The sequence below is a fragment of the Setaria viridis genome, chromosome 5 (assembly GCF_005286985.2).
Source record: "Setaria viridis chromosome 5, Setaria_viridis_v4.0, whole genome shotgun sequence".
NCBI classification, from domain to species: Eukaryota; Viridiplantae; Streptophyta; class Magnoliopsida; order Poales; family Poaceae; genus Setaria; species Setaria viridis.
The window spans coordinates 3,462,295-3,476,326 of NC_048267.2; the positions used below are offsets into that span (position 1 = coordinate 3,462,295).

The 14,032-nt window shown below is 43.3% G+C and overlaps 1 protein-coding gene across 1 annotated transcript; it reads right to left on the reverse strand.

Annotated features, from left to right (window-relative positions):
* Positions 1-244: 244 nt before the first annotated feature.
* On the reverse strand, positions 245-8,694 carry LOC117856024 (disease resistance protein Pik-2). Its single transcript, XM_034738425.2, has 3 exons — positions 8,354-8,694; positions 5,732-6,450; positions 245-2,481 (listed from the first exon to the last, which is right to left on the reverse strand). The coding sequence occupies exons 1-3, from the start codon at positions 8,552-8,554 to the stop codon at positions 501-503; spliced, it is 2,901 nt and encodes a 966-aa protein (XP_034594316.1). The 5' UTR covers positions 8,555-8,694; the 3' UTR covers positions 245-500.
* Between the last annotated feature and the right edge of the window lie 5,338 nt (positions 8,695-14,032).

A 14,032-nucleotide genomic window follows, 5' to 3' on the forward strand; every position in this document is an offset into this window, starting at 1 on the left:
TGTAGAGTAGCTAAACCTAATTACTTCCAACATCAGCTTGCTCCAAGTATATATAGTTACTGCTATGCATCTTCGTATTCTCAAGATGATATATGCTCATTTCATCTTCTGCATTTCAACTGAAAAGATATGCACAGTTATAAGTCACATTCTGGGTGACTCGTGCACGTTTTATCTCTAGCTAACGAATAAAGTACGCTGCACTCAATGCTTTCCCACACATGTTAAAATGCGACACTGATCCTCCACAGCAACCTGGCCATCCATACACCATTTGTAAAGTACATTGTGTACAGTGCCCTAAAAAGAAAAAAAGAATAACAAAAGGAAGAATACATTGTTTACAAATCAAAATTTTTGTACTGATGGTATTGCGTTGATTGCAGCAGGAGGCACAAATTAAATTTAAGGCGCACAAAACATTGATTGGGAACAAACAAATACCAGATAGCTACTATCTAGGCCATTGATAAAGTGGCCAGCCTATTTACATTGATAAACTAAGAAGAAGGTGGTGGTGGTTGATCATCTCTGGTAACCCTTATGGGCTTGTTTGGATGGCTGTTGACTTCTTCCATCACTGTATTCACCACATGACCATCGTTAATGCCGAATAGCTCCACTGCCCGTAGCTTCGGGAGGTTCCGGATTCCAAGAACGCTTGCAGCGGAGCCCCTTGGAAGGTACAGAGTGAGTCTCTCCAGATTCCCAGGTGCCCCACTCTCGAAGCTAAGCTTAACAAGATTTGGTAGGTTGTCTATAACCAGTTGTTTCAGCACGGGGAACTGATGGCTTGTGAAACTTAATTCAGTTCCCGTGTATGACCCACTGTATAACTTGAGAGAGATAAGGCTCGGAAGCCTCCCCAGCTTATCTACCATATCCAGTCCTAAGTAGTTGTGTCGGAGTGATAGATTGGCTAAATTGCTGAGGCATGGAAACCATGAAGGTAAAGAACCCAGCCTCCCCAACAAGTGCAGGCTGTGAAGGAAGACAGGCGGTGACCTTACCTGCTCCAAGAAGTCGAGTTGCCCTGGTATGTTACAGTTTCCTTCATCTTGCATGACTGACAGATAGCGAAGAGAGTTGTTCAAATCGCTCAAGATATAGCTAAACTTTCCCCAACTTGCATATGGATCGGTCTGTATTAAACACAGCCTGGTTAACTGGGACAACTTTGCCACTTCTTGCAGTGCCTCAAGGCCCTTCCCTTTGACATCTACAAAAGAAATCCTCTTGAGCGCTTTCATTTTACTCAAGCCAGGTGGTATCTTCACAACTTCCTTCTTGTACGCAAAATGCTTCACACTGTGCGTCCTTGTGAAATGGACATATTCACCTGCCAGTAGACACTGTAGGCTCTGGAGCTGTGTGATGCTCTTGGGAAAGTGTGTTACTTTAGTTTGCCTCACATCCAGTGTCACCAATTCTTTAAGTTTCCCTAGTTTGCTTGGTAGTCGCTCGTTACCTGTCCTTCTAATGCTTAGATACCTCAGCAGGGACAGCTTGCAGACCTCTTTCCAATCTTTGTCACTTAATGACCAGCGGCATCCTTCGAGATCTAACACTCTTAGAAGTTTCAACTTGCTGAAAGTGATGTCATTTGGTTTCTCTGTGCTGCCCATAATTGTCAAAGAACGGACATGGCGTAAGCTTGCTCTCGAGAAATAATTGTCTCTGCTGCCTGGGTGGATGGAAACCCGCCGAATCTTGTCATGCCCTACGGTGCTATGCTGGTGATTCCCAAGGGTTGACATGAGGTTCTCTCGGGTAGATTTGGCGGTGATGATGTCCAGCATTATGTCGTGAACCTTGAAACTCCTGATGTCGCTGCTGCTAGTGAGCCGTTCTGGAGCCACAACGCTTCTACTGACAAATCCATCAAAATAATCCTTAGCAATCTCTTCCAAGCTCAAACCGTGTACTTCACTAATGAATCCTTCTGCTTCCCATCTTCTGACCAATGGTCCTCTTCTGATTTCATGATCCTCTGGGAAAACACTTAGGTATAAGAAGCAAGCTTTCAGGTGGTACGGCAAATCATTGTAGCTAAGGGAAAGAATCCTTCTCATTCCGTCTAACACTTTGTCCTTTTGCAACTCAGAAGGTATTCTTTTAATAACCTTTTTCCAATTGTCCACGGGCTCATTTTTCCTTTGAGCTAGCATTCCTCCTATGCTTACTATTGCTAGAGGCAAACCACCACTTTTCTTGATTATAGCATTCCAAACATCCTCCCGTTGATATGCGGATGGGATTGTCTCTGACCCAAACACTGTCTTGAATAACAACATTTTGGAATCTGCTTCCGTTAAGGCCTCCATTTTATAGACATCACCATTGGACGATGAACAACTTCTAGCGACCTCATCACTTCGTGTAGTAACTACTATTCTGCTTCCTTTTGCATTATTAGGGAAAGCTACCTTCAACTGTTCCCATGCTGTCGAGCGCCATACATCATCAATAATGACCAAGTACCTAAACATGAAAACAAAGCTAATCAGTTTAGCTAGCAAAGATCAATTACGAGTTCACAGGGATTTCTTCATGAAAAGAAAAAAATAATTTATTTGCAAGTTTGCATCAGTAACTAAATCTATGAAAAAAGGGTTTGATTCAAGAACTATACCATCTCCCTATTGTTATACGCTACAAACAGCATTGTTTTGCCCACTTCTTTCATTGATGAAAATTTATGTTGTTGCACAGTTAAAGTAAACAATTCAACAAAATGGAAGCTTCGTCACCAAGAAACACAAATTCACCATTAGTCATGGCCATTCCTTGGAAATATCATTCTTTTTTCATCTTGAGGGCCCATTATGCATCAGTTTTGAAGAAGATTGTGTCTTCACTTTTCAAGGGATTCTTCATCCTCAGACCATTTTGGATAAAATTGATAGGAATGAAGAAGGCCATTCAAAAATATCTATTACTTTGTTATTATTTAGTTGTAATAGTGACCAAAATCTTGGCCAACAGATTGGTTGGTCACCTGGATGCAATAGTCTCCCCCAACCAAAGTGCTTTTATCAAGCAACGGTTTATTCAAGACAATTTCATGTTGGTCCAGGAGACGGTGAGGTTCTTATATTTCCCAAAACAGCCAAGAATCCTTCTCAAATTGGACATCACGAAAGCTTTCGATTCAGTCTCATGGCCATTTCTATTGGAGGTGCTTGGCAAACTTGGTTTTGGCTCACGATGGTGACATCTCTTATGTGGCCTGTTGGTTTCATCATCTACCCAAATCCTTCTTAATGGCACCCCTGGGAATGTCATACAGCACAGACAAGGGCTTCGATAGGGAGATCCCCTATCTCCAATGCTCTTTATACTTGTCATGGATGTCCTAAATTGGATGATCACTAGAGCGTCAGAGGCTGAGTTACTACAGCCACTATCCTGAAGACCCCTCCAACACAGAATCTCCTTGTATGCAGATGATGTAGCCCTTTTTCTCTAGCCGGTAGCAACAAATATTACCTTAACTCTGAGAATGCTCCACCTGTTTGGAGATGCTTCTGGCCTCAAGACCAATGCCCAGAAGAGTAACGTACTACCAATCCATTGCTCTGAAGAGAATATGGTCCTAGTCTAGAACTTGCTGCCGTGTGAAATCTTGGAGTTCCCGTGCAAGTATCTTAAACTGCCTCTTTCACCACGGAAGCTAACCAGGGAACAATTCCAGCCCATTATAGACAGACTTGCGAATCAGCTGCCTGGTTGGAAGGCTGACCTAATGACTCGGGCAGGAAGAGTTGTGCAGGTTCAACATGTTCTCACCACAATGCTGGTTTATTTGGCCATGGAAATTGACCTGCCCCCATGGGCAATCAAAGCAATTGATAAGATTAGAAGAGCCCCACGGTTGCAAAGAAGCAAATGGAGGGCACTGTCTTATCGCTTGGCCTAAGGTGTGTCGCTCGCGTGAGCTTGGGGGGCTAGGAATCTCTAACCTGAAAGCACTAGGGTTCGCTCTGAGAGCAAGATGGCCATGGCTTAAGAAATCTGAGCCTCACAGACCTTGGGCCAACTTGTCGCTCCAGGTTAGCAAGGAGGTTGAATGCCTCCTCTCAATGGCCATGACCACTAAAATTGGGGATGGATCCAATACGTTATTCTGGAAAGATAAATGGCTGGCTGGTAAGAGTATCTAGGGCCTTGCACCTCGATTGTATGCCTTGGTGCCAAGGAGAAGGGCAAACAAATGTACTGTTAAGGAGGCCCTTGACAATGATTATTGGTTGGAGGACATTCAGGGTGACATATCCATTGAAGCATTGTGGGAATATCTTGAGCTGTGGGATACTCTTACTGCAATGGAACCTCAGCGGGGAATCCCAGATAAGCATATCTGGAGATTATCTTCATCCGGACAGTACACAGCTAAATCAGCCTATAATGCTCAATTTCAGGGCGCCATCCTATTTGAGCCATATGCACGCATTTGGAAATCATGGGTCCCTTCCAAATGTCGCTTTTTTCATGTGGCTAGTGGCCCACAATCGCTGCTGGACAGCAGATCAGCTAGCTCGGTGTGGACTCCCACATCCTACTCGATGCCCGCTTTATGACCAAGAAGATGAGAATATCCAACATCTCCTCACTGGGTGTGTTTTCGCTAGACAGTTTTGGTTCTCCATCCTGCAATATGCAGGTCTCTTGGCCCTTGCTTCGCAGCCATCTGATACATCTCTGAATGACTAGTGGGCGAGAGTGGATAGTGATGTGCACAAAGGCTTGAACTCTATTATCATCCTTGGAGCCTGGACCATCTAGAGACATTGCAATGACTGTGTGTTTAATGGGGCTTCCCCTAGGAATGCTACAGCTCTGATTCTAGCCAAAGAAGATGCCTAGCCGTGGAGCTTGGCAGGAGCCAAGGGCCTCCCCCTTCCTGCTATCAGAGGGGTTGATTAGGCTTTGGTTCTTGCCTCCTCTCGTGGTCGACTTTTTTCTTGTAAAAGGTTATTAGGATCTACAGGTTCTAGTGTGTGTGGATGTGTGTTTGGGTCTATGTATGACTCTTTCTTCTCCTATTAATACAATGATACGCACCTCTCCTGCATGTTCGAGAAAAAAGTAATACAGAAAATGTCCCTTTTCTCATTTGTTGGAATACAAATGGCCCCTTTCATAAGATTTTTGTGAAATCTCAAAGCAAAAAATAATAACTAAAACACTGTTGGGGGCAAATCTGTACATGCAATGATTAGTTTAATTCACACCTTATTGAGCATGATTTTGCTCTATCCTAGGATGCATGCTCTAATATCATGCATAACCTTTGTAAATGAGTATATTAAAATTGTAAGATTTCCTGCAGATCTCGTTAGGTAATCTAAGTTGTCTAATTGCTTTGCCAAGTATATAGTGTGTTCAAAGAATATAACATGCAATGCAGTCTCAAGGGAGGAAGGTTATAAGAATGCTTTTATTCGGCGAGCATTCATATCCTCTCAATGTTCCTTGAAATCTGTTCAATTTCCAGCTTTTGTTTTTAAAAATAGCAATAATTCAAGTAATGGATCAACAATTTCTGAAAACCTGGTTTGACAATTTTCAGAAACCTAGAAAGAACCTTGTTCTAAAACATGTCAACAATTTTTGAAACATAGTTCAACAACTTTTTAGTGAGCATTTATAAGATACGGACCTATGGAATATACACTAGTTTGCACTCACAATTTTATTCTACTAATGAAGAGAGGAATATAGTAGTAACCTTTTATCTGCCAAGTGTTCTCGAGATCTTTCCAGGAGCTTCGATATGTTCCAGGATCCAATGCCTTCAATGAGGGGATCTTCATGTTGCCCAATGGGTCTTCGGTGAAGCTCCCTCACAGTGTACTCCAGAAGTGCCCGGAGATCATAGGTCTTAGACACCGGCACAGCAGCGCGGATTTGAATGTTAGGTTGCCCAGCACGGATTAGAATGTTGGGCTCTCCAGAGCGGATTTGACTTTCAGCCTCTTCCCGGCTGTTCAAAACAGCCATCGCAAGAGTTGTCTTACCTAGGCCACCAATCCCAACAACCGAAATCACCCGAAGTTGCGTGTCATCTTTATTTAATAAGTCTATGAGTTTTCGTTTGTTTTCAGCCATCCCAACCAGCGGTGACTCGTCTCCGTGGAGTGCAGGCAGCCGGCGATCCACGTCAACATAGTTGGATGAGCTGGCCATGTTGTCCGGCATGTCCAGGGCATCCAACTTGTACCTCAGCCTCCGCTCGCTCACCTTCTGGGCACGAAATTTGAGGCTCTGTATCTCAGTGGCCAATTTGAGTCGAACTTTAAGTGTTCTTAAGAAGTCGAGAATCTTGTATCCGTGCCTTGCCAGGCCTTTGCTATCCCCTGAGTGCTTGCTCAGGTGATGCAAGAAAATGTCAATGCAGTCCTCTGCATCATAACTGATCTCCCTAACTTGTTTCATCCAAGTCCTCATCTGCAGACAACAATGCCAGTTTCGTTAGTAACAAACACTCATACAACGAGCATTCACGACTTTGTGTATGTGAGCTTGACTCCTACCATCCTCTTTATATTCATGGACCGCCATGCCCACACACAAGAAATATTAGTATGGACTATGTCTATATTGTGTACTGTGTTCTTGCTATTGTTTTCCCTCTAATTCTAGACGATTAGATCAACATGGATCTATAGTTCTTCAATATTTTAAAGATCCATGTCAACTCTGCCAATCGTAGTTTGATCCCTTGCTCCTAAATAATTGCCATATAGCACAGGGACACAACTCTTGAAGGGCATTGCTTTGCGACCTAATAGATCTTGCTGCACCTATCTTAGGCAAACTCTCAACTCCAAATTTCCTTATACAATGAAAACTCTACTACTATCTTGTAGCTTTGGCATGGAGTCAATTTGAAATGCACATGTAGAAGATGTATAGATCAAAATTTAATGAATGTGTGGGATGAGGTGATGAGGTTTTTCAAATAGGCTCAACTGTGGTTTTCTTTGATGATGAGGATGCTTTCATATGGCAATTCAGTTCTTCTGGGATTTAAGGCGATTAAATGTAGAGGTGTTATTCCAGTCCGCACACCTGCGGTGTACAAAATCCATGTACCCCAACAGCTCATTTTTCTACTGTGGCTTTTGTCAAAGAATTAATTGCTTACCAGAGACAACTTGTTCTTGCTTATTTTGTGCTGTAACAAAAAATGTGTTGTAGGCTGTAGCAAAAAGATGTATGTGTGTGTTGGGGGGGGGGGGGGGGGGGGGTGCGCTATGGAAACCTAGTTCTTCTGGAAGCGACTGCCAAGTTGGAGGAAGCTGTGAAGAGGCCAGGAAGATTGTTGATCTAATTGATGCAATGTTGTTTGATAAGAGAAGAATCACGAACCCTGGAGATAAAGGATGAAGAGCTAAAACTGGATGGTCTGAATGAATATCTTTAATTACGAGACCGTGCTGGATGAGATGAAACCAGGTAAAGCACTGGTCGATCTCAAAGCTGGCTGTGAGCGAGAGATTGTGAAAACGATACAAGTTTTCTGAGATGTACGTAGTGTAATGGTTAGGTTCTGTTAGGTTGCCAGTTTTAGGTGTGGGGTTGTTGGTTTGAGTTGGCGCCTCGTTCATCTTGTGATAGTATGCTGTAAATTGCTTAACTGTCTTCTTGCAAGTGGAAATGAGACTGCAGCATGTAGAGATGCGATGCGATTCTACGCAGGAAGGTTAGATGCAGGAATGAGCATATCGGAATTCAGAATCCTGCGTAGAATCTGAAGCGAGCACATTCAGCATTGTGGCGTCTACAGGTTCCCGTGTGTCGAGCAAATTATTATTTATTACTCTAAAATGTAATAGTTTTTCTGAGTAACTAATAAAGCTCTCTTCCCCTTGGAAACAAAAATGAGTGACTCTAGTCTTCGTCATGGTCAGTAGGCAGCTTAGTTGATGGAATCCACTAAAGTAATGGTGGAGAGGACATTATGAATTGGAAAACTCTTTTGTTGTGGTACTCGTACATAATTCTTTATCTTATTTCTTCTTATCCCTTACTATATTAAAATCATCATATCTTTCCTATATTAAGGTTAAACGCGGGTTGCTTTACCAATTAGGAAGATAATTACATAGTAAGATGCTATAGATACAATATTTCTAATTGTTTTTTGATTATTCTAATCCACCTGCCGGTCCAAACAAAGACCCGGAGAGCATGAGCGAACAACGTTATATTGCAATGGAAATGAAAACTCAAGTTATAACGGGAATCCGAATAAATAGCTTGAAAAGAAAGAAAAACAACCAAATAAATGGGCAAGAGAGTCGTCGGGAATTGACTTGTTAAATGTTGTTAGTTTGTCGTCGCGCACCTGCTCTTTCTGCCCGTCGTCATCGCCGATACCGGCGACGTCGCGGAAGCAGGCGGCCATGCTCTCGAGCTCGTCCTTGAGCTCCTGGATCTCGTCGCGCACGCCCCCGAGCAGCGCGTACCTCTCGGCGATCAAGCCGCCGAGTTTCCCCAGGAGCATCCCCATGGCGCTCTGGGCGGCGGTGGTCGCGACGAGCTCCATCGCCTCAGGCGAGCTAGATCTCACTCCGCGTGCCTTTCTTGGGCCGGGCGGCGCCCGGCGGCGACTCTGACGACGACCCCGGAAAGATGGGCTTATTAGCTAGTGCCAGCTTGGACGTGTTGCTTGGAGTGACGCAGCGGCGCCTTGCCGGTTACATATAAAAACTCCATCAACAACCCCAATTTCAGCCTCTATTTCTTTTCTTTATTTCTTCGGCCTCTGTTTCTTAACCTGCCCACTGGCTGCTGAACATGGCCCTAGCTACCAACCAGGCCAATATATAGTCCTTTCACTCCTTTGGTTCAAAAAAAAAAAACAGAGAGAGTACAAAATACTAGGCCATCGCTAGGCATCAACTCCAATAGTCAATGCTAGGCACACTATAAGCGAGTACTCTTACGTTAGACGAATTTTGACTGAACAGAGAAGAGTGCATGGGAGGGAAGATAGAGGGGGAAAAAGGCTAACTAGTCTACGGATTAGTAGCCGGTCTATAATCATTCCAACGCTCACCTCTTTCATTTCTCTTTCACACATAGATTAAATGGGGGTGGGTGGATTAGTAAAAGATGCTTCGGAGAGAGTACGTACAGTAGAGGTGTTTTTCTATTGTATCGTCTTTCATTGAGGTGGAGGTGATAGTACATCAATATAATTAACAAGCGCTAACTAGTTCTATTATTGCGCGGAGATGTTTATTAACCTCATCACAATCATTACAAGCATCCTCCCCCTTTGTTGCTGGTGCACGCCAGCTAGTACTACAAAATAAAATAGGACCAATGATCTCATCTTGCTCAAAATAATACTTTTTTCATAGAGCGTGCCTCTTTCGTAACAAATATTACTTCATCGTGACGCTACTGAGCTAAAGATAAAAAAACTCAAAATTTACTTCTTTTGCGCATATATACCCTTAAGTCCTCAGTGTCGGGTCCAATTGAAATGGAAAAAGCTTGTGCGCGTCTGGTCGCGCTTGTGTCCAAGCGCGCGATCCCGTGTGGCCTGCTTCGGTCCAGTGCACTGTACTACGCTGCTGCAGCCTACTTATTTTTATTTCGGTTTCGTCTCGTTAAAATGTGATAACTTTTTTCTGGATGGTCCGTTTTCAATTGCGATCGCACCACTATATTTCCTATAACGAGATCTATAAACCTAGACCTATGATGTATATGTTTCGAAATAAATTTTATGCACTAGCAACTTACGTGAATGTGCAATAGCTACTTCTGTATCAAGTGTGTAGCAATTTATGTGTAAACTTAAAAATAATTATATACATAAGTTGTTACAAATATATTATTTTACTTTTTCTCAAAATATATTATTTTACCTGAAATTGTTGCATGTATAGAGTACCTAAGTAAGTTGCCAAATTAACTTTACAAACATTAATACAATATTACAGCACAACTTGTTATTAAACATACGATGAGATTTGAATGTACATGCATATAAATTTTACTCTCGTGTTATTAGCTATCTAAAATATCTACATAGGTGCTATATTATCTCTACATAGGTTGTGATATCAAACATACTACATAAGTTGTTATAGTTTCCGCACACAAGTGGTTACACTTATCTCTACATAAATTTTGACATATAGTATATATGGCTATATAGTATTTATAAAAGTTTGATACATTGCCTCTACATAATATGCTACACTATATCTACAAAAGTTATCTCTTGTCTATACATAAGTTTTCATACGTAAGCTGCTATACAGTTTGTACATAAGTTGCTATGCAAGTAGTGGAGCTAATGGGTATGCCAGGTGTACATAAGTTTTCATACGTAAGCTGCTATACAGTTTGTACATAAGTTGCTACGCAAGTGACGGAGCTAATGGGTATGCCAAGTGGGACCTGGCATACCCTAACACCGATGGAAAAAATGAGCATTAGTCCCGGTTGGATAGGGTCATAGATCCCGAAAATCCAACTGGGACTAAATTTTTGAGACAAAAGGGGATCCTTTAGTTCTGGATCATTCACCGGGACTAAAGACCCCTTTTAGTTCCAGTTGGTGTTTAGCCCCGGGTTCTTTTAGTTACCAGCCAGGACTAAAAAGGTTAAACAAATAAAAAAAAACCACCCGCCGCCCGCTCGCCACCCGCGCCGGCCACCCGTGCCGCCCGCCACCCGCAGCCCGCCAGCCGTCCGCTTGGAAAAGAAAGGAGAGGAGGAGGAGGAAGAAAGGGAGAGGAGGAGGAGCTGCCTATGCACGAGAGATAAGAAAGAGAGAGGAGGAGGAGATAAGGTGTAGAAGATAAGATGCACGTGCATGCCTGCGTGCCCTGATTAGAGGGGGGCATCGGTGCGATATTTTCTAGCCGTTACAAACGAGACTAAAGGGGGGCTTTAGTCCCTGTTAGTTTTTACAATCAGGACTAAAGTACCTTCTGTCGGTGGCTTTCGGTGCCTTATTTTTTATCCGGAATTAAAGATCTTTTAGTCCCGGATCCAAAATCAACCGGGACAAAAGCACTTGGATGGGAGATCAGTTCTCTACAAGTGTAAGAATTAGCCCGGCCCATTAGTAAAAATAACAGCGCTAGCTATTCTCCTACTGTCGGCCTGCACTCTGTCTTTCTTGCGTCGCTAAGGTCCCGTCCTCTAAGTCCAAAACGGCGGACTGCGGGGTGGGCGATTACTACCTCCGATTTTTATTAAGTGTCGTATTTGGTTTTTGCGAATTGACGGAATTAGATATCATACTTGTGTCTTGACTCGTTGGAAGAGACGGTGCAGTTAAAATTGTCCTGCATGTACACCTCGGCGATCGAGAGCATGATCGTGAGCACGCCCTGCGCACGGCAAGTGTGAGAGTGGGCAGCGTTGGGCCGTTGATGGACTTGCATGCGGAGGCAAAGCAACGACTTGCGTGCAGAATTAATTAGCTAGGAGTTTTAACAGAGGAAGATTAACTCGCGAGGAGGAGATTTAAGTATCTCCTTGGTCTGTGTGCTGGGGAAATACGGCACCTAAAAACAAGGGAGTAGTTGCTTGACCACCTTTGGGTCAAGCTGTGAACCGCAAGTACACGAATCATTGTAGCATTTCCTTTAGAATATTACATTCAAGGTTTACCAATTCGTCGATCGGCATCGAACTGACTAGGGTTCTCTATCTAGCTAATTCTACTATGAAGCATGAATTGTATATAAACGTAAACCTAATTGAGAGATAAGTACTATAAATAGGGTAAACAGATCACGTCCATATATATGAGGTAACACAACCAAAGGTAGCATGAGTCTATTATCTTCTTGTTGTAGTTCCAACCAAAGTGGTAACCAATCTATATAGCACCTTCATAAAGAGTCATCTCTCAGAAAGACGGTTCGCAAGCGGTCTACTTTCTTGTGGTCACCACTGCGAGGTGCGTGTTAACACCTCCTATTTCCCAAAGCTTTACCTCAAATGACTCCCACAATACTTGTCATCAATCCTACTCAACATTACTCCTCTCACATGTTGTCACCACGCAGGGGTAATCACATCGACTTCCTACGCACTACTAAGATGTATCCGTAAGATATAGACTAATCACCGTAATTACATCTATTCCTACTAAGAATATATGCTAGCTAAACATATGAGAATAAGCATGCATCATAGTAGATCAAAGTAAGCACAAGATTGCATTGATATCACCATCACCATCGTGTGTATATAAGTCTTGTGTATATAAGTCTTGATGCTCTTCAAGGCTCGGCTCTAGAACTATGGCTTCGCCGCACAGCGTCGACCATGGCTGCTAGTTATCTAATCCATCTTTTAGATAACCTCGAAGATTGCAGCGGCCCTCGGCTCCCTTTGGTGTGTGTCCCTCTATTCGTCGACTTCTGGTGGATTCCCCTCTGTGTGCCAATGAATTTTAGGCATGCTTATAGTCTGGAAGACGCATGATTGAAATAGGAAGGCGAGGGGAGCAAAGAAAGCCCTTGGTCTTTTGGCCTGGGGTCCAGGGCGATCGGCCTGGCCCTTCCTTTTATCCCCTTGTGCCCAACTTCGTTGCAAAGTCTCCTCTAATATTCTGAAAGATTATTTTTGTATGCACATGGGCTTGGCAAGTCGATAGCTTCAGGATGATATCAATCTTTGATAACTTTCCAAAACTCCATTCGATCTTTTTTTAATTCCTCTTTGATCCGAAGTGATACTTGCTATAGCTTCACAATTTTAACTCTTAAGTAATCTCGGAGGAGTGCTTGTCAAAAATGAGCGCCGGAGAGGGCCAGAAGACCCCTAGCCAACCGGCTTGGGCTTCACCAGGCCGATTGGCCTGGACTCTTTTTGAGCCCGCTGGCCTTCATCTTTGACAGGTTCGTTGCTTGTTTAGGGCTTTATCCAAAAATATGCTTTTAGGTCTAATTTCTTGCAAAAACAGAACGACCTTCAAAATACAATGCATATGCGAAAATGGTATTATTTCAAGTGTCAAGTGGTGGGTTAGTATAAGAATATGTATGAAAATAACACTTAAATAGCACTAAAAGTGTGTCAATAATGAGCGTCAATATGGGGATGGTAGGATAGGCAGGTCGCCAGCTCCTCTGATCCTCCCTCCGCACTTCAAATCCAAACTTTGGTGACGGCCGCCTCTTTCCACCGCCGAGCTCGCACCGATGCCCGACGCTTTTGTTCCCAAAACCCCAGTGCCTTGCCTCGATTCAGCCTCTTCCGCCCTCTTGCCTCGACGTCCACGCCTCTTACACATATATGCAACTTTCAAATTTAACGGTTGAATACATGATATTATAAGACCTTTATCTATATTACTATTGTTTACTAATTTGTTACCAAATTGTTGGTTTGATTTACTGTATTGCATTTTGGACGATTGGCTCGGCAACCCAAAGTTCAAATTCTAGCTCCGTCACTAGCTACGCACAATCAATATAAGTTGCCTCTCACATAAAAATGCTTCAAAACATCTTGTTTTGTAGGTCTCTTATGAGGAACACAATAGTGTAAATGGATTTGAAAACGTACGTTTCATGTGAGAGTTACGGGTGATCGAAGAAATTAAATCAAAATCCCCTTGATGAAGTCATTTTGAAAGGGATAGGAGCTATTTTCTTTCAACCAGTCCATGCTTGTTTATCGGACAACTGGAGTATGCGGCAGAAGATGATAGGGGTCGCGCCATAGCGTGTCCGCGCGATCGGATCGCTGTCCAATTGAAATCTCCACCCGAGCGTCGCGCGCTTGTGGAAATGGGACCCAAACACGATTGGTCCTTATGGGCCGTGGGATTTGGAGGAAAGTTCACTCGCAAATAAATTGTCAGCTGAAGCCCAACAATAGCCCATGATCGGGCCCAAAATTTTGGCTCGTGCGCGTGTCGTCCGTTGAGTTGATTTTTTCAGGCTGGGCCAGGTTTTCTTGGTTCGGTCTACCCCTTAATTACGAGCGAGGCAAATTAGCCCACGATCACCCCGACACGCCTGCCACGACAAAAAGCGAG